Raw genomic sequence first — 18,716 nt, 5'->3', positions numbered from 1 at the left:
TGAAATGCTGACATTTCAAAATACAGACATGAGTTTTTCTGTTTTATTTTGGTGTCAATGTTGACAGACACCGTGTAAGTGTACTGCTGTGCTCGGCACACTATTATATTTCCCCTCCAGGTCCACTGGGATGGTAAAGTATGAACAAGTCTGTTTTTGGGCAAAAATTCCTTAAAAACGCTGTGGGCTTATGCATTGTAAGTCTGTGTGTGTCCTAGTCAGATTGGATGTATGCAATTCTCTATGCGGTATAGTATGTGTTTTGATGCATTTTTTGATGCATTCACCAAGGTATGGTTAGGATATGAAGCATTTATTCATTATAAATTCAGTTCCCCATTTCACGTATTAAAAATATTTCATGTATTCTCACTAGTGCAAATATAACACAATTATATTTAATACAAATTCCTTTTTACAGACATTGGTTCTTTTGTCATTATGAATTGCTTTCAGAAACTAGTGTGTCAAAAATCTCATAACAAACTTGTTCTTTTCTTCCATCATTAGAATGGTATGATCTGATGCAGCAATCCATCCAAGGGAATACACCTAAAACAATTAAAAGTACTTATAAATACAAAAGTTATGACTGCACCTTTCAATCACAATGTCACCCTCAGGGGCAGATCCGGAGGTGCGGACGGATTTGCGATCATTTCCTCCCCCTGCAACATTTCTCTCCTGCCCACTACGTCTGTATATCAGCACATCAGGCATGGGGAGAGCAAAGGTTGCTGCTCTCCAGGGCCAGCAGCCGCCGTTCCCACCCTAGCACACAGCAGCAGTTTCTGCTCTCTGTTCGATTGCTTTACAATGGCCAGCGATAGAATGGGGGGTGGGGACGATTGCATTGATTGCTTACCGCCTGGAGCCGCTACTGGTCACCTTACAATTGCAATGGGAATCTGTTACGATGCCGGTGCATGGGAACCCTGCCATCGGCATGCCGACAACGGGATCCGCTAGCCACAATACCGGCTGCCAGGAGAGCGCAGCGAGCGCCCGCAACTGGCTTCATTGCACTCACCCCTCTGCTGCCATTCTGGCATCCAGGATCCAGACGTCTGTATGCTGATGGCCGGGTTCCCGTGCACCGGCCACGTAACCCAAACCCATTGCAAATATAGCACAAATCCTAAAATTAATCAACATCTAGCTTTCAATCATGACACAGACAGTGCATCACTTTCACACGGACATTGTACTGAGTGGGCAGCTACATTTCTACATATACATCTACTGCAGAACCAGGAAACAGCAATGTGCACAAGTAAAATAGAACCCAAAAAAATAAGGATTTAATTCATATGTTTAATATGGCACTTACTAAGTTGTTTTGCTGGGGGGCACAACGTATTCATGAGGTTATGAAGTCTTTCTTGTAACTCACTATCCATAAGTATCTCAGAAGCAGAAATCTGAAAGAATTGCTCCTATATTTGCAGATTGCGTACAATATACAAGCATTTTAAAAAAAGACAAAATCACAAATCTGTTAGTATTAGTCGAAAATGTTTACAAATACGGACATTAATGTTTCAGCCATACTGTAGATAAAATTTTAAATATGGGCGTTCTCAAAGAAATTAATTGAAAGTGTGTGCGTGTGCGTGAAGATTTAGGGGTCTATGTACTATCAGCTTCAAACTGTCATTTTTTGTAACATGGCCATTAGGAGCCGATTGGCTGGTACTTTATCTTCATCCACTTTAGCTCTCTCCAAGCCTTAGTAGTGTACATAAACCTATTACTACTTACTTACACTGTGAGCATGTAGTTACCCACATTAAAAGAACACCCTACAAAAAAAAAAAAATCACCAGAAATGTATGTTGAAGCAATGTTATTTGAAACGTAATGAACCTAACTTCCTCGCCCACTTAATGACTGGCTAGCGCTATATCATGGAAATACAGGACTATAAACTTTTAAACCTGCACTGTGTTCAATACTTAACCTGTACAGTGCCACCTGAGCCCTTCCTCACCTTCTCCACCTTCGAGGTCCACACTATCCGCCTCTTCTACCCCATTGACCTCCTTGTGGCAGTGATCTACCGCCCCCCTGGCCACTGTTCACCTTTCCTTGACAACTTTTCTGCCTGGCTTCCCCACTTTCTCTCCTGTGACCTCCCCTCTGTCATCCTCGGTGACTTTAACATCCCAATTGACATCACTAATGCTGCTTCCACTAATCTTCTCGCCCTTTCCACCTCCTTTGGACTTTCTCAATGGACCTCCACCCCTACTCACAATCTCGGCCACTCCCTCGACCTTGTCTTCACCCACCGATGTGATCTCTCTGATTTCTCAAACTCTTCCTTCCCTCTCTCTGACCACCATCTGCTTTCTTTCACCCTCTCATCCTCCTTCCTCCTCTCCACGCCCAGACCCACCACCACCAGACGCAATCTCGGGTCTCTCAACCCCACTTTCATGTCCTCCCTCGAGACTTTCCTATCTCCTCTTTCCACTATAACTTGTCCCAACCAGGCAGCCTCCTTCTATAACTCTTCCTTAACCGCTGCTCTCGACTCTGTGGCCCCCCTCTCCTCTGTCCCCCTCCGCCGCTCCAAACCCCAACCCTGGCACACCAAACTAACACATTTCTTACAAAAATGCTCACGCTCCGCTGAACGCTCCTGGAGGAAATCTCACTCTCTGCTGGACTTCCTCCATTTCAAGTTTATTCTCTCCTCCTACAGCTCTGCTCTTTCCCTCGCCAAGCAATCCTTTTTCCAAGCACTCATCTCTTCTCAGTCCTCCTGTTCACGCTGTCTCTTTGAAACTTTCAACACTCTCCTTCGCCCCCCTCCCCTCCCATCCTCCCCTAACTGCCACTGACTTTGCCTCCTTCTTCATCTCCAAAATTGAGGACATCCAACACATCTCCCGCCGTCACCCCTCTGCTACCCCCCTGCCCCCTTTATCCCTCCCCTCCATCTATCCCACCCTGTCCTCCTTCCGTCCCACTTCAGAAAAGGAAGTCCACTCCCTCATTTTATCCCTCCCCCCTCCACCTGCCCCCTGGACCCCCTTCCCTCCCGTCTTCTCCCACCTTGCTCACCTCTTTAACCTGTCCCTCTCTACCGGCATCTTCCCCTCGCCATTCAAACATGCTCTGGTCTCATCTATTCTCAAAAAACCCAACCTCGACCCCTCATCACCCACTAACTACCGCCCCATCTCTCTTCTCCTTTTCGCCTCCAAATTACTTGAACGACTAGTCTACAGCCGTTTCACAAGCTACCTCTCTGACAACTCCATCCTCGATCCACTACAATCTGGCTTTCGCCCACTCCACTCAACTGAGACTGCCCTGGTGAAAGTCACCAATGACCTGCTTTCGGACAAATCCAGGGGCCACTTCTCTCTGCTCATCCTTCTTGACCTCTCTGCCTTTGACACCGTAGATCATCCTCTTCTCCTCCGCACACTCCAAAATGCTGGCCTCTCTAGCACTGTCCTTGACTGGTTTTCTTCTTACCTCACTAACCGCTCCTTCTCTGTGTCTGCCTCCAGCACAACCTCACACCCTTCAATCCTTCCTGTTGGTGTCCCTCAGGGTTCTGTCCTTGGACCCCTTCTGTTCTCCCTGTACACCTCTTCCCTGGGTGCGCTCATTAACTCATTTGGCATTCAATACCACCCCTATGCTGATGACACACAACTCTACCTCTCCATTCCTGATATGTCCCCCTCTGTCCTCTCTCAGGATTCCAGCTGCCTCTCCGCAATCTCCTCCTGGATGTCTGAACGCTCCCTGAAGCTCAACATGGAAAAAACTGAACTCATCATCTTCCCCCCATCCAGAGCAACACCCCCGACCAATATCTCCATCATTGCTGACACCACCACCATCTCCCCCCGTTCCCCAACTCCGCTGCTTGGGCGTCACTCTTGACTCCTCCCTCTCCTTTGCACCCCACATCCAAACTCTGGCACAATCCTGTCGCTTCCAGCTACGCAACATTGCTCGTATCAGGCCATATCTCTCCCAGAGTGCAACTAAACATCATCCACTCACTGGTCATCTCACGACTTGACTACTGCAATGTTCTCCTCACTGGCCTCGCTTGCTCCCTCCAATCTGTCCTAAACTCCGCAGCTAGGCTTATCTTTCTCTCCCGCCGCACCACATCTGCCACTCCCCTTCAACAAAATCTACATTGGCTCCCATTCCCCTACAGAATCCTCTTCAAACTCCTCACCCTCACATACAAGGCCATCTCTAATTCCACTGCTCCCTACATCTCCAACCTCCTTTCCCTTCATACTCCCTCCCGCCCCCTACGGTCGACCAATGACTGTCGCCTCTCCACCGCCCTGGTCACTGCTTCCCATGCACGAGTTCAGCATTTTGCCCGTGCTGCACCCCTTCAGTGGAACGCACTCCCCCGCTCCATTAGACTCTCCCCGACCTTGCAAAGCTTCAAACGGGCACTAAAAACCCACCTATTCATCAAAGCATACCCTCCCGATGCATAACCCAGTGCTGAAGCCGCGCCTCCACCCCCTTGCCTCATGCCGTGAACATCTCAGCTTTGCTTGCATACTGCCATCAGGCTACCTCCCACTTGCCTGCACCTCTTGTCATCTGTCTGTCGCCCCTCCCCACTAGATTGTGAGCTCTTCAGAGCAGGGCCCTCTTTCCTCTTGTTATCTAAGCCCTCGTCTCGACACATTTCACTCGCAGCTCTCCCCTACTCAACGACCATCTTTATCCTGCTAGTAAAGGCTCATCTCCATCTATGGCCACCAGCCTCTAGTAGTACGATGATCACTCCATCAATACTTACATCTTAGCTGTATTATGTCTTGAGAACGTGCGGTGCTCTATGTTACCTGTACTCTATTTCTGTTATTTATTTACTGCACTGCTATGTTTTGTCTCCCTGTACTGTCCTTTGAACGGCGCTGCAAAACACATGTGGCGCCTTATAAATAAAATTTAATAATAATAATAATAATAATAATAGTGCTGATCAGCCATAACATTAAAACCTGTCAAGGGGTGGGATATATTAGGCAGCAAGTGAACACTCATTGAAGTTGATGTGTTGGATGGAGGGAAAACAGGCAAGCATAATGATCGGAGCGATTTTGACAAGGGCCAAATTGTGATGGCTAAATAAATAGGTCCTCAGGTCTTGTGGTGTGTTCCTGGTGTGTAGTGGTTAGTACCTACCAATAGTGGTCCAAGGAAGGACAACCAGTGAACCAATGACAAGGTCATGGGCACCAAATGCTCACGTGATGCACGCGGGGAGCAAAAGGTAACCTGCCTGGTCCAGTCACACAGAAGAGCTACTGTAACACAAATTACGGCTCTGATGGGAAACCTTGGGTCCTGGCATTTATATGGATGTTACTTTGACATGTAGCACCTACCTAAACATTTTTGCAGACCAAGTACATCACTAAATGGCAATAATATTTCCTGTTGGCAGTGTCCACTTTCAGCGGAATAATGTGCTCTACAATTAATCAATCTGATCGTGCAACTGTGTCCGAGCCATGGAGACCACAACTCAAAAATTACAGGACTTAAATAATCTGCTGCTTAAGTCTTGGGGTACATTTACTAAAGCTTCTAAAACAGAGAATTAGTGATGTTGCCCATAGCAACCAACCAGATGCTATCATTTCTTGATTGCCTTTTAGAAAATGATAGACAGCATCTGGTTTTAGAAGCTTTAGTAAATTTACTCCTTGGTGCCACATACCACAGGACATCTTCAGAGGTCTTGTGAAATCCATGCCTTTGATACATATATTATACATAATATTATATGACACAGAAAAATGCAGTTATCTTGCACCAATAGGGACAAGCTGCAACACTAGAATGGTCCCTTGTTAGCAAGAACCAAAGTGATAAATAGAGCGGTATAGTGTTTGAGGGCGCTAGTACAGGATACAGTCTTTTAATTGGACGAACATATTCAACTAAATATTCACACTGGAATAAAGGACATCTGGAACAGTACTCTTGAAGGGATAAACCCTTTAACCAGGATTTTTCACCCAACAGTAATAAAGCCCAATAGTTCAATTTATTCTATAGAAAATATTTGTTTATTTTCCATAAAAGCAGTACTGGATGCCCTTTATTCCAGTGTGAATATTTAGCTGAATATGTTTGTCCAGTTATAGAACTTTAGTTATCCTGTACTAGCGCCCTCAGACACTATACTGATTATATATATATATATATATATATATATATATTAGTGATGAGCGGGTTCGGTTTCTCGGAAACCGAACCCCCCCGAACTTCACCCATTTTACACGGGTCCGAGGCATACTCGGATTCTCCCGTATGGCTCGGTTAACCCGAGCGCGCCCGAACGTCATCATCCCGCTGTCGGATTCTCGCAAGATTTAGAATCTATATAAGCAGCCGCGCGTCGCCGCCATTTTCACTCGTGCATTGGAAATGTTAGGGAGAGGACGTGGCTGGCGTCCTCTCCGTTATTGTTGAACTTGATTGTGCACTATTGCTTAATTGTGGGGAGGGCTGGGGAACAGCTGTATAATATAGGAGGAGTACAGTGCAGAGTTTTGCTGATCAGTGACCACCAGTTATCCGTTCTCTGCCTGAAAAAAACGCTCCATATCTGTGCTCAGTGTGCTGCATATATCTGTGCTCACACTGCTTAATTGTGGGGACTGGGGAGCAGCTGTATTATATAGCAGGAGTACAGTGCAGAGTTTTGCTGACAGTGACCACCAGTATACGTTGTCTGCCTGAAAAACACTCCATATCTGTGCTCAGTGTGCTGCTTTATTGTGGGGACTGGGGACCACCAGTATAATATTATATAGGAGGAGTACAGTGCAGAGTTTTGCTGACCAGTGACCACCAGTATATAATATATAGCATTACGGTACAGTAGGCCACTGCTGTACCTACCTCTGTGTCGTCATTAAGTATACTATCCATCTAGATTCTATACCTGTGGTGCATTTCCGTTGTGGTTTGCTGACACAGTGACCACCAGTACATATAGCAGTACGGTACGGAATGCCACTGCTGTACCTACCTCTGTGTCATCATTAAGTATACTATCCATCTACATTCTATACCTGTGGTGCATTTTAGTTTTGCAGTTTGCTGACACAGTGACCACCAGTATACTATATATAGCAGTACGGTATGGAAGGCCACTGCTGTACCTACCTCTGTATCGTCATTAAGTATACTATCCATCTACATTCTATACCTGTGGTGCATTTTAGTTTTGCAGTTTGCTGACACAGTGACCACCAGTATACTATATATAGTGGTACGGTACGGTAGGCCACTGCTGTACCTACCTCTGTGTCGTCATTAAGTATACTATCCATCTACATTCTATACCTGTGGTGCATTTTAGTTTTGCAGATTGCGGACAGTGACCACCAGTATATATAGCAGTACGGTACGGAAGGCCATTGCTCTACCTACCTTTGTGTCGTCAAGTATACTATCCATCCATACCTGTGGTGCATTTCAGTTGTGCGCAGTATATATAGTAGTAGGCCATTGCTATTGATAGTTACTGGCATATAATTCCACACATTAAAAAATGGAGAACAAAAATGTGGAGGTTAAAATAGGGAAAGATCAAGATCCACTTCCACCTCGTGCTGAAGCTGCTGCCACTAGTCATGGCCGAGACGATGAAATGCCATCAACGTCGTCTGCCAAGGCCGATGCCCAATGTCATAGTAGAGAGCATGTAACATCCAAAAAACAAAAGTTCAGTAAAATTACCCAAAAATCAAAAGCGTCTGAGGAGAAGCGTAAACTTGCCAATATGCCATTTACGACACGGAGTGGCAAGGAACGGCTGAGGCCCTGGCATATGTTCATGGCTAGTGGTTCAGCTTCACATGAGGATGGAAGCACTCATCCTCTCGCTAGAAAAATGAAAAGACTTAAGCTGGCAAAAGCACAGCAAAGAACTGTGCGTTCTTCTAAATCACAAATCCCCAAGGAGAGTCCAATTGTGTCGGTTGCGATGCCTGACCTTCCCAACACTGGACAGGAAGAGCTTGCGCCTTCCACCATTTGCACGCCCCCTGCAAGTGCTGGAAGGAGCACCCGCAGTCCAGTTCCTGATAGTCAAATTGAAGATGTCACTGTTGAAGTACACCAGGATGAGGATATGGGTGTTGCTGGCGCTGGGGAGGAAATTGACAAGGAGGATTCTGATGGTGAGGTGGTTTGTTTAAGTCAGGCACCCGGGGAGACACCTGTTGTCCGTGGGACGAATATGGCCATTAACATGCCTGGTCAAAATGCAAAAAAAATCAGCTCTTCGGTGTGGAATTATTTCAACACAAATGCGGACAACAGGTGTCAAGCCGTGTGTTGCCTTTGTCAAGCTGTAATAAGTAGGGGTAAGGATGTTAACCACCTCGGAACATCCTCCCTTATACGTCACCTGCAGCGCATTGATCATAAGTCAGTGACAAGTTCAAAAACTTTGGGTGACAGCGGAAGCAGTCCACTGACCACTAAATCCCTTCCTCTTGTAACCAAGCTCCTACAAACCACACCACCAACTCCCTCAGTGTCAATTTCCTCCTTACCCAGGAAAGCCAATAGTCCTGCAGGCCATGTCACTAGCAAGTCTGACGAGTCCTCTCCTGCCTGGGATTCCTCCGATGCATCCTTGAGTGTAACGCCTACTGCTGCTGGCGCTGCTGTTGTAGCTGCTGGGAGTCGATCGTCATCCCAGAGGGGAAGTCTGAAGACCACTTGTACTACTTCCAGTAATCAATTGACTGTCCAACAGTCCTTTGCGAGGAAGATGAAATATCACAGCAGTCATCCTGCTGCAAAGCAGATAACTCAGGCCTTGGCAGCTTGGGCGGTGAGAAACGTGGTTCCGGTATCCACCGTTAATTCAGAGCCAACTAGAGACTTGATTGAGGTACTGTGTCCCCGGTACCAAATACCATCTAGGTTCCATTTCTCTAGGCAGGCGATACCGAAAATGTACACAGACCTCAGAAAAAGACTCACCAGTGTCCTAAAAAATGCAGTTGTACCCAATGTCCACTTAACCACGGACATGTGGACAAGTGGAGCAGGGCAGACTCAGGACTATATGACTGTGACAGCCCACTGGGTAGATGTATTGCCTCCCGCAGCAAGAAGAGCAGCGGCGGCACCAGTAGCAGCATCTCGCAAACGCCAACTCGTTCCTAGGCAGGCTACGCTTTGTATCACCGCTTTCCAGAAGAGGCACACAGCTGACAACCTCTTACGGAAACTGAGGAACATCATCGCAGAATGGCTTACCCCAATTGGACTCTCCTGGGGATTTGTGACATCGAACAACGCCAGCAATATTGTGCGTGCATTACATCTGGGCAAATTCCAGCACGTCCCATGTTTTGCACATACATTGAATTTGGTGGTGCAGAATTATTTAAAAAACGACAGGGGCGTGCAAGAGATGCTGTCGGTGGCCCGAAGAATTGCGGGCCACTTTCGGCATTCAGCCACCGCGTACAGAAGACTGGAGCACCACCAAACATTCCTGAACCTGCCATCATCTGAAGCAAGAGGTTGTAACGAGGTGGAATTCAATCCTCTATATGCTTCAGAGGATGGAGGAGCAGCAAAAGGCCATTCAAGCCTATACATCTGCCCACGATATAGGCAAAGGAGGGGGAATGCACCTGACTCAAGCGCAGTCGAGAATGATTTCAACGTTGTGCAAGGTTCTGCAACCCTTTGAACTTGCCACACGTGAAGTCAGTTCAGACACTGCCAGCCTGAGTCAGGTCATTCCCCTCATCAGGCTTTTGCAGAAGAAGCTGGAGACATTGAAGGAGGAGCTAAAACAGAGCGATTCCGCTAGGCATGTGGGACTTGTGGATGGAGCCCTTAATTCGCTTAACCAGGATTCACGGGTGGTCAATCTGTTGAAATCAGAGCACTACATTTTGACCACCGTGCTCGATCCTAGATTTAAAACCTATGTTGTATCTCTCTTTCCGGCAGACACAAGTCTGCAGAGGTTCAAAGACCTGCTGGTGAGAAAATTGTCAAGTCAAGCGGAACGTAACCCGTCAACATCTCCTCCTTCACATTCTCCCGCAACTGGGGGTGCGAGGAAAAGGCTAAGAATTCCGAGCCCACCCGCTGGCGGTGATGCAGGGCAGTCTGGAGCGAGTGCTGACATCTGGTCCGGACTGAAGGACCTGCCAACGATTACTGACATGTCGTCTACTGTCACTTCATATGATTCTCTCACCATTGAAAGAATGGTGGAGGATTATATGAGTGACCGCATCCAAGTAGGCACGTCAGACAGTCCGTATGTATACTGGCAGGAAAAAGAGGCAATTTGGAGGCCCTTGCAGAAACTGGCTTTATTCTACCTAAGTTGCCCTCCCTCCACTGTGTACTCCGAAAGAGTGTTTAGTGCAGCCGCTCACCTTGTCAGCAATCGGCGTACGAGGTTACTTCCAGAAAATGTGGAGAAGATGATGTTCATCAATATGAATTATAATCAATTCCTCCGTGGAGACATTCACCAGCAGCAATTGCCTCCACAAAGTACACAGGGACCTGAGATGGTGGATTCCAGTGGGGACGAATTAATAATCTGTGAGGAGGTGGATGTACACAGTGAAAGGGGTGAGGAATCGGAGAATGATGATGAGGTGGACATCTTGCCTCTGTAGAGCCAGTTTGTGCAAGGAGAGATTGATTGCTTCTTTTTTTGGTGGGGGCCCAAACCAACCAGTCATTTCAGTCACAGTCGTGTGGCAGACCCTGTCGCTGAAATGATGGGTTCGTTAAAGTGTGCATGTCCTGTTTATACAACATAAGGGTGGGTGGGAGGGCCCAAGGACAATTCCATCTTGCACCTCTTTTTTCTTTAATTTTTCTTTGCATCATGTGCTGTTTGGGGACAATTTTCTTGAAGTGCCATCCTGCCTGACACTGCAGTGCCACTCCTAGATGGGCCAGGTGTTTGTGTCGGCCACTTGTGTCGCTTAGCTAAGTCACACAGCGACCTTGGTGTGCCTCTTTTTTTCTTTGCATCATGTGCTGTTTGGGGACAATTTTTTTGAAGTGCCAACCTGCCTGACACTGCAGTGCCACTCCTAGATGGGCCAGGTGTTTGTGTCGGCCACTTGTGTCGCTTAGCTAAGTCACACAGCGACCTTGGTGTGCCTCTTTTTTTCTTTGCATCATGTGCTGTTTGGGGACAATTTTTTTGAAGTGCCATCCTGCCTGACACTGCAGTGCCACTCCTAGATGGGCCAGGTGTTTGTGTCGGCCACTTGTGTCGCTTAGCTTAGTCACACAGCGACCTTGGTGCGCCTCTTTTTTTCTTTGCATCATGTGCTGTTTGGGGACTATTTTTTTGAAGTGCCATCCTGCCTGACACTGCAGTGCCACTCCTAGATGGGCCAGGTGTTTGTGTCGGCCACTTGTGTCGCTTAGCTTAGCCATCCAGCGACCTCGGTGCAAATTTTAGGACTAAAAATAATATTGTGAGGTGTGAGGTGTTCAGAATAGACTGGAAATGAGTGGAAATTATGGTTATTGAGGTTAATAAAACTATGGGATCAAAATGACCCCCAAATTCTATGATTTAAGCTGTTTTTTTAGGGTTTTTTGTAAAAAACACCCGAATCCAAAACACACCCGAATCCGACAAAAAATTTTCGGTGAGGTTTTGCCAAAACGCGTCCGAATCCAAAACACGGCCGCGGAACCGAATCCAAAACCAAAACACAAAATCCGAAAAATGTCCGGTGCACATCACTAATATATATATATATATATATATATATATATATATATATAAATAAGCCACTCACAATGTAAAAGTATGCAAGCGGGTCCCATAACCTTTAGAAGTTCAATGTTTCAATTTTATTAAATTTTAGTCAGGAACAACCTACTATTTAATTACAATTGGGAGGACACCAGAAACACTGAATTGTCAGAACACCGACAGTGGCATCCCAACGGTCAGAATCCTGACTGTAAACACTGGGGTTAACGTTAGTTTTAGGGTTAAGCACTAGGGTGAGAGTTAAGGTTAAAATACTCACCGGGATCAGTCAGAATTTTGACATCAGGCAGAGGCATAACTAGGGTGGATCAAGCAGGGCACGTGTCCTGGGCGCCATGGCAGGTCCAGCAGAGGGGGGTGCCGCCGGCCAGGGCATCATTCCCGCTCTGCCTGCCCACCTTTGCCATTGCGCTGCTGCCCGCCAACCTCCTGGCAATGCCACCTGTCCCCTTCAACAACACAAGTATGTCGTGACTCACCGCCAGCAGAGGGTGCTGTGACAATTGGAGACCCGGCCACCCTGAGAGAATGACTGTCCTGCTGCAGAGCCTGCTATCTCGCCCAGCTTGCCTGAGATGCATCTCCCAAAAGATGCCTCTGCACTTCCTGCAGTGCTTTCCTTGGCCTAGCCTGAGGATGTACACCGCTCTGAGTGGCTTGCTGCTGCTGTGACTGGGCCTCCTTAGCACCTATCAGAGCCTGAGTGCAGAGCTGGAATAGACAGAGGAGGACAGCCCGACGGAGCCAGAAGAAGGCTGGGCGCAGGAGATGCCGGGGACGCCACTAGATACTCACCTGCTCCCAGCTAAAGGTAAGGGGGGTGTAGCAACCCAGACAGGGAGACATAAAATGAAGGGGGAGGGGTAACATAGACACACAGAGACAGACAGGCACATACAGAAATAGAATTACCACTGACACAGTTCCTCCTAGACGAAACATGTTGGGTGATAACTGCTGTTTGATGGTATTCAGATAAGCTGTCATTTCTCTAAATACAGTACATGTATGGGCATTTGCGTATGTTCTTGTGTTTTTTATGTCAATTGGATTACACTATTATTCCACTAGGAGGCGCTCCTGCCTTTCTTTTTACATACACTGTATGTATGTATGTATGTATGTATGTATACACACACATATATATATACACATACACACACACACACACACACACACACACACACACACACACACGTGTACACAGTATAAATAAATCAATCTAATCCAGCTACACATTGAGCAGCCCACATATCTAATATATATATGCAAAAAGTAGCATAAATTGGGGCTAAAATGTAATTGCCTGGAAGCTGCTGTGTAAGACTTTGCGCGAGTCTGCCCATATTTTTAAAGCGGCAATCATTTACAAGTAAAAATTCGGATCGCTTTTTGCCTCATAAATGATTGCCGCTTTAAAAATACAGGCAGACTCACAAAGTTCTGCACCTCTGGTAGCTCGCGGGCTACTACATTTAGCCCATAGTGTTAAAGGCAAAGCAATACAGCACTTAAGCAGCTTTTGCACCATTATAATCATCTCAGTCATTGTTAACGTACATGGGTGACCTGACAGCTGGATCGGTGCAAAGCACCTTTCTCATAGAACGTCATACAGCTACATAGACTAACCTTTTATGCATAAATACCTGCATTGAAATCCACAGGAACTAGTCAGATTAGTTGCTAAGAAAAGGTATCAAAACATAGATTTTACTACAATATCCAAAATGCACCAATCTCTAGAACCTTTCCTCAGTTAGTGGGAGATGTACTAAGCCTTGACGAGTGACAAAGTATGGGGAGATAAAGTACCAGCCAATCGGCTCATAACTGCCATGTTACAGCCTGTGTTTGCTAGATCCTAAGTTGGCAACTTGCACAGAGTGACTGGCAACCTGAACCAAAAGAGTTTTCACAACATTTTGCAGCACCATGCAAAAACAATTTAATTTATATAGCGTTCTTTCTTCATTAGGACTCAAGGCACTTAACAGATAAAATAAGACATAATACAGTACAGGAACAATGAAATTCAAAAAAGCTTTTATGAAATACAGACAGCAATTAAATACTACACGACTGGCAGCCATTTTGGGTCATCAGTTGCAGGATTATTCATCCTACCCATGCAGAGTCCAGGTGAGGCATTCATTTTAGCTGCACTACGCAGGATTACATTGGGCAGAATCGGGACTTCCTGGAACTGATGACACATAAAATACTTGTCGAGATCCTTGTACGGATATCAGAACCATGCATATTTCATTCTACACTGAGCTCCAGGCGAGGTAGTCATGTTGGGTGCACTAAATTGGTTACAATGCCCTATGGTCTATGCCTAGTTGGTAAAGGGTTCATCCTACAGCAAGATAATGACTCCAAACATACCTATGTCAGAATTAACTTCAAGGAAAAGGACAATCTCCTGAGATAAATCCCATCAAGCTGGTTGGGGATTAACTGGACAGAAGGATGAAAGCAACGAAAACCTATAAGTGCAACACATTTGTGGGAACCTCTGCAACAGAATCGGAAAGAATTTCCCATTTGATTTTCATTGTAGAGAATGCCATGAGTGTTTGTCAGTTCTATCTGCAAAATGTGGCTACTTTGAGGATTTATTATCTCCATTTGTATATTTGTGGTTTGCTATAATTTCAGAGCACATTGCAACATTAAAATGTGAATTTGTATAAAAACAGAATGCAAGCTAAATATCCCAAACTATCCAGGTTTTGGTTGCCATTTAATAAAGTAACATGTACAAGCAATTATATGTAGTCATACTCACAGAATGCTTCCACAAATAAGCATTAAGTGACCCAGTTTCATCTTGCAGAATAAAATGCATAACAAAGAGATGCATTAAGGGTTCAATGCCCAATGCTAAATTAGAGAAAAGAAAGGATATTATTTTAGTTAATGGTACTGTACTTTAATCTTATAGACCAATTTGGCTTACTTGAATAGGTTAACACAGTGAGCTCCAATGATCTTTCATACAAAGACTTATTTCACACATTAAAGGATACATAAAGTGTAAATTAGCTGATCTACAAATTTCCAACACAATTAAAAATAATTTCAGATAATGTTACAGACACAGTATTAAAGCCAATAGGGGGTGTGGTGGCAGGAATTGGAAGAGGATCACAATATTTTAAGGACTATAGGCTACAGAAACAAATAAGTGTGTGTAAGAGGTAATGCTAAAAACATTTGGATTTTGGACGGTAGTTGCCAAAGGAAGTAAAAAAAAAAAAAAAAGCAAATAAATAAATAAAAACTCTAGTAAAAGTACTGTAATATGGTTTATTCGTTAAGCAAACCATCCTAAAAGGTAGAAGTAGGATACATAAACTGTGACAGGATTTTAATATGTGTCGTGATTGCAGCCTAACAAAAATGAGATTTATGGTAAGAATTTACCGTTGTTAAATCTTTCTGCGAGGTACACTGGGCTCCACAGGGAATGACATTGGGGTGTAGAGTAGGATCTTGAGCCGAGGCACCAACAGGCTCAAAGCTTTGACTGTTCCCAGAATGCATAGCACCGCGTCCTCTATAACCCCGCCTCCGTGCACAGGAGGTCAGTTTTTGTTAACCAGTCTCATGCAGTAGCAGGCAAAAGAGACGACAACTGTTAGTAGCCACAAACACCACATTCTCACGACAGGAGAAAGTGTCAGCAGCTAATGCCATACCAACCCAAAGAAGCTAAGTTCGTCAGGGTGGGCGTCCTGTGGAGCCCAGTGTACCTCGCAGAAAGAGATTTAACAATGGTAAGTTCTTACCATAAATCTCAATTTCTGCTGCGGGGTACACTGGGCTCCACAGGGAATGACATTGGGGATGTCCTAAAGCAGTTCCTTATGGGAGGGGACGCACTGTAGTGGGCACAAGAACCCGGCATCCAAAGGAAGCATCCTGGGAGGTGGATGTATCGAAGGCATAGAACCTTATGAACGTGTTCACTGAGGACCACGTAGCCACCTTGCACAATTGTTCAAGGGTCGCACCACGGCGGGAAGGTCCAACAGACCGAGTAGAATGGGCCTTTATAATAGCAGGAGCTGGACGGCCAGCCTGTACATAAGCATGTGCAATCACCATTCTAATCCATCTGGCCAAGGTCTGCTTGTGAGCAGGCCAGCCATGTTTGTGAAAACCAAACAATACAGATTTCCTGATAGGAGTTGTCCTCTTCACATAGATACGGAGAGCCCGTACCACATCCAAAGACCGCTCTTTGGAAGACAATTCAGTAGATGCAAAGGCCGGAATCACAATCTTCTGATTAAGGTAGAAAAAAGACACCACCTTAGGTAGGTACCCGGGACGTGTTCTAAGAACCGCCTGGTCACAGTGAAAAACCAGATATGGGGACTTACAGGACAAAGCACCCAAATCCAACACTCGTCTGGCAGAGGCAATAGCCAGCAGAAACAACACCTTAAGAGAAAGTCACTTAAGGTCTGCCGGTTCAAGAGGCTCAAACGGAGACCCTTGCAATGCCTCCAGAACCACCGACAAGTCCCAAGGAGCCACAGGCGGGATGTAGGGAGGCTGAATCCGCAACACACCCTGAGTAAATGTATGAACATCAGGTAAAGTTGCAATTTTTTCCTGGAACCAAACCGACAAGGCAGAAATATGAACCTTGATGGAGGCCAGACGAAGGCCCAAGTCCAGGCCCTGTTGTAGAAAGGTTAAAAGTTTGGCCATACTAAACTTGTAAGCGTCATGATTATTAGATGCGCACCAAGCAAAGTAAGACTTCCAGACCCTATGGTAAATCCGAGCAGAAGGCGGTTTCCGGGCCTTCAACATGGTTTGAATGACCGCCTCAGAAAATCCTTTGGCCCTTAAGACGGAAGCTTCAAGAGCCATACCGTCAAAGCCAATCGGGCTAAAACCTGATATACACAGGGGCCCTGAACGAGGAGATCTGGGCGCTGTGGAAGTAGAAGGGGACGCTCTATCGAGAGACCCTGAAGGTCAGAGAACCAATGCCGTCTTGGCCACGCTGGAGCGATCAGAAATAGGATTCCAACTTCTTGCTTGAACTTCCTTATTACGCTGGGCAGGAGTGACACCGGAGGGAACACGTATGGCAGCCGAAAGTTCCATGGAATTGCCAGTGCATCCACGAATGCTGCTTGAGGATCCCTTGTCCTTGCTCCGAAGACCGGAACCTTGTGATTGTGTCGAGATGCCATTAGGTCCACATCTGGAAGGCCCCACTTGTCCACGAGGAGTTGAAACACATCTGGATGGAGGCTCCATTCTCCAGCGTGTACGTCCTGACGACTGAGAAAGTCCACTTCTCAATTTAGGACCCCGGAATGAACACTGTCGATATGGGTGGCAGATGGCCACTGAAGAATCTGTGATACTTCCCTCAATGCATGCGGCTTCGAGTGCCGCCTTGATGACTGATGTACGCCACCGTGGTGGCGTTGTCCGACTGTACTTGAACAGGTCTGTTCTGTATTAAATGCTGGGCCAAGTTCAATGAGTTGAACACCGCCCGCAAATCCAGAATGTTTATCGGGAGAGACTCCTCCTTGGTCCACCGACCCTGAAGGGAGTGTTGCTCCAACACCACACCCCAACCTCTCAGACTGGCATCTGTCATCAGAAGGATCCAGTTGGAGATCCAGAAGGAACGACCCCTGCTCAATCGTTGGTCCTGAATCCACCAGCTCAGTGAAAGACGGACCTCCGGAGACAAGGAGATCATTTGAGACCTGATCCGGTGAGGCAGGCCAACCCACTTGGCAAGAATCAGCTTCTGCAGAGGGCGGGAATGGAATTGACCGTACTCCACCATGTCGAAAGCCGACACCATGAGACCTAGCACTTGCATTGCCGAATGTATCGACACTTGCAGACGAGAAAGGAAGCATCGAATCCTGTCCTGAAGCTTCAGGATTTTCTCCTAAGACAAGAACAACCGCTGGTTGTGTCCAACAACGCCCCCAGGTGCACCATGCTCTGAGCAGGGACCAGGGAAGATTTCTTCCAGTTGATGAGCCACCCTTGGGCTTGCAGATCCAGATGGCGTAGGAGAGTTTCTGGGGAATTTGCCAGGATCAACAAGTCGTCTAGGTACGGTAGGATCCTGACCCCTTGACGGCGGAGTACAGCCGTCATGACCTTGGTGAAGACTCGCGGAGCTGTGATCAAACCAAAAGGTAACACCCGAAATTGGTAATGGAGGTTGCCAACCACAAACCTCAGGTACTGCTGATGCGACACTGCAATAGGAATATGCAGGTAAGCATCCTGTATGTCCAGGGAGACCATATAATCCCCAGGTTCCAAGGCCAGAACAATAGAGTGAAGGGTTTCCATACGAAACTTGGAGACCCTCATAAATTTGTTCAAGGACTTGAGGTTGAGAATGGGACGGGAGGACCCATTCGGTTTCAGGACTAGGAACAGCGGTGAATAGTACCCCTTGCCTCTCTGAGCCAGAGGCACCTGTACTACCACTCCTGTGTACAGGGGGGACTGTACCACCGAATGAAGAGTTTTTGCCTTCACCTGATCCGAAGGGACGTCTATCAGGCAAAATCGATGAGGGGGACGATTCTTGAAGGATACGGAGTAACCTCGAGTGACGACTTCCCTACCCAGGCATCGGAAGTGGTCTTCAACCATTCCTGGGTATACCCTAGAAGTCGGCCCCCCACCCTGGGATCCCCCAGAGGGAGGCCCGCCCCGTCAGTTTGTCAGTTTTGGAAGCAGGCTGACGGGCAGCCCAGGCCCATTTGGGTTTGGGCTTATTGGGTTTGGAAGTGCGAACCTGTTTCGGGTACGCCTGACTTTCTGCTTTCCCTGAAGGACGAAAGGAGCGAAATGGAGTACTCTTAGCCTTCGGCACCGAAGG

The 18,716-nt window shown here is 46.5% G+C and overlaps 1 protein-coding gene across 2 annotated transcripts in view; it reads right to left on the bottom strand.

Moving 5' to 3' along the window:
- Positions 1-376: 376 nt before the first annotated feature.
- The window catches only part of POT1 (protection of telomeres 1), a 318,561-nt gene continuing 300,221 nt past the window's right edge, over positions 377-18,716 (bottom strand). The window contains exons 13-15 of one of the 2 annotated variants that reach the window (XM_063927165.1): positions 14,613-14,707; positions 1,331-1,436; positions 377-552 (exon numbers count right to left, since the gene is read on the bottom strand). In XM_063927165.1, coding sequence (XP_063783235.1) covers positions 440-552; positions 1,331-1,436; positions 14,613-14,707 — 314 coding nt within the window. In that variant the 3' untranslated portion in view covers positions 377-439. Of the gene's footprint in view, positions 553-1,330; positions 1,437-14,209; positions 14,282-14,612; positions 14,708-18,716 lie in introns of those variants that run through there. The other variant, XM_063927166.1, reaches the window with a different exon arrangement.

The sequence above is a fragment of the Pseudophryne corroboree genome, chromosome 6, assembly GCF_028390025.1.
Source record: "Pseudophryne corroboree isolate aPseCor3 chromosome 6, aPseCor3.hap2, whole genome shotgun sequence".
Taxonomy (NCBI): Eukaryota; Metazoa; Chordata; class Amphibia; order Anura; family Myobatrachidae; genus Pseudophryne; species Pseudophryne corroboree.
Note: the sequence above shows the minus strand (reverse complement) of the source record. Positions and strands in the feature narration are given on the sequence as shown.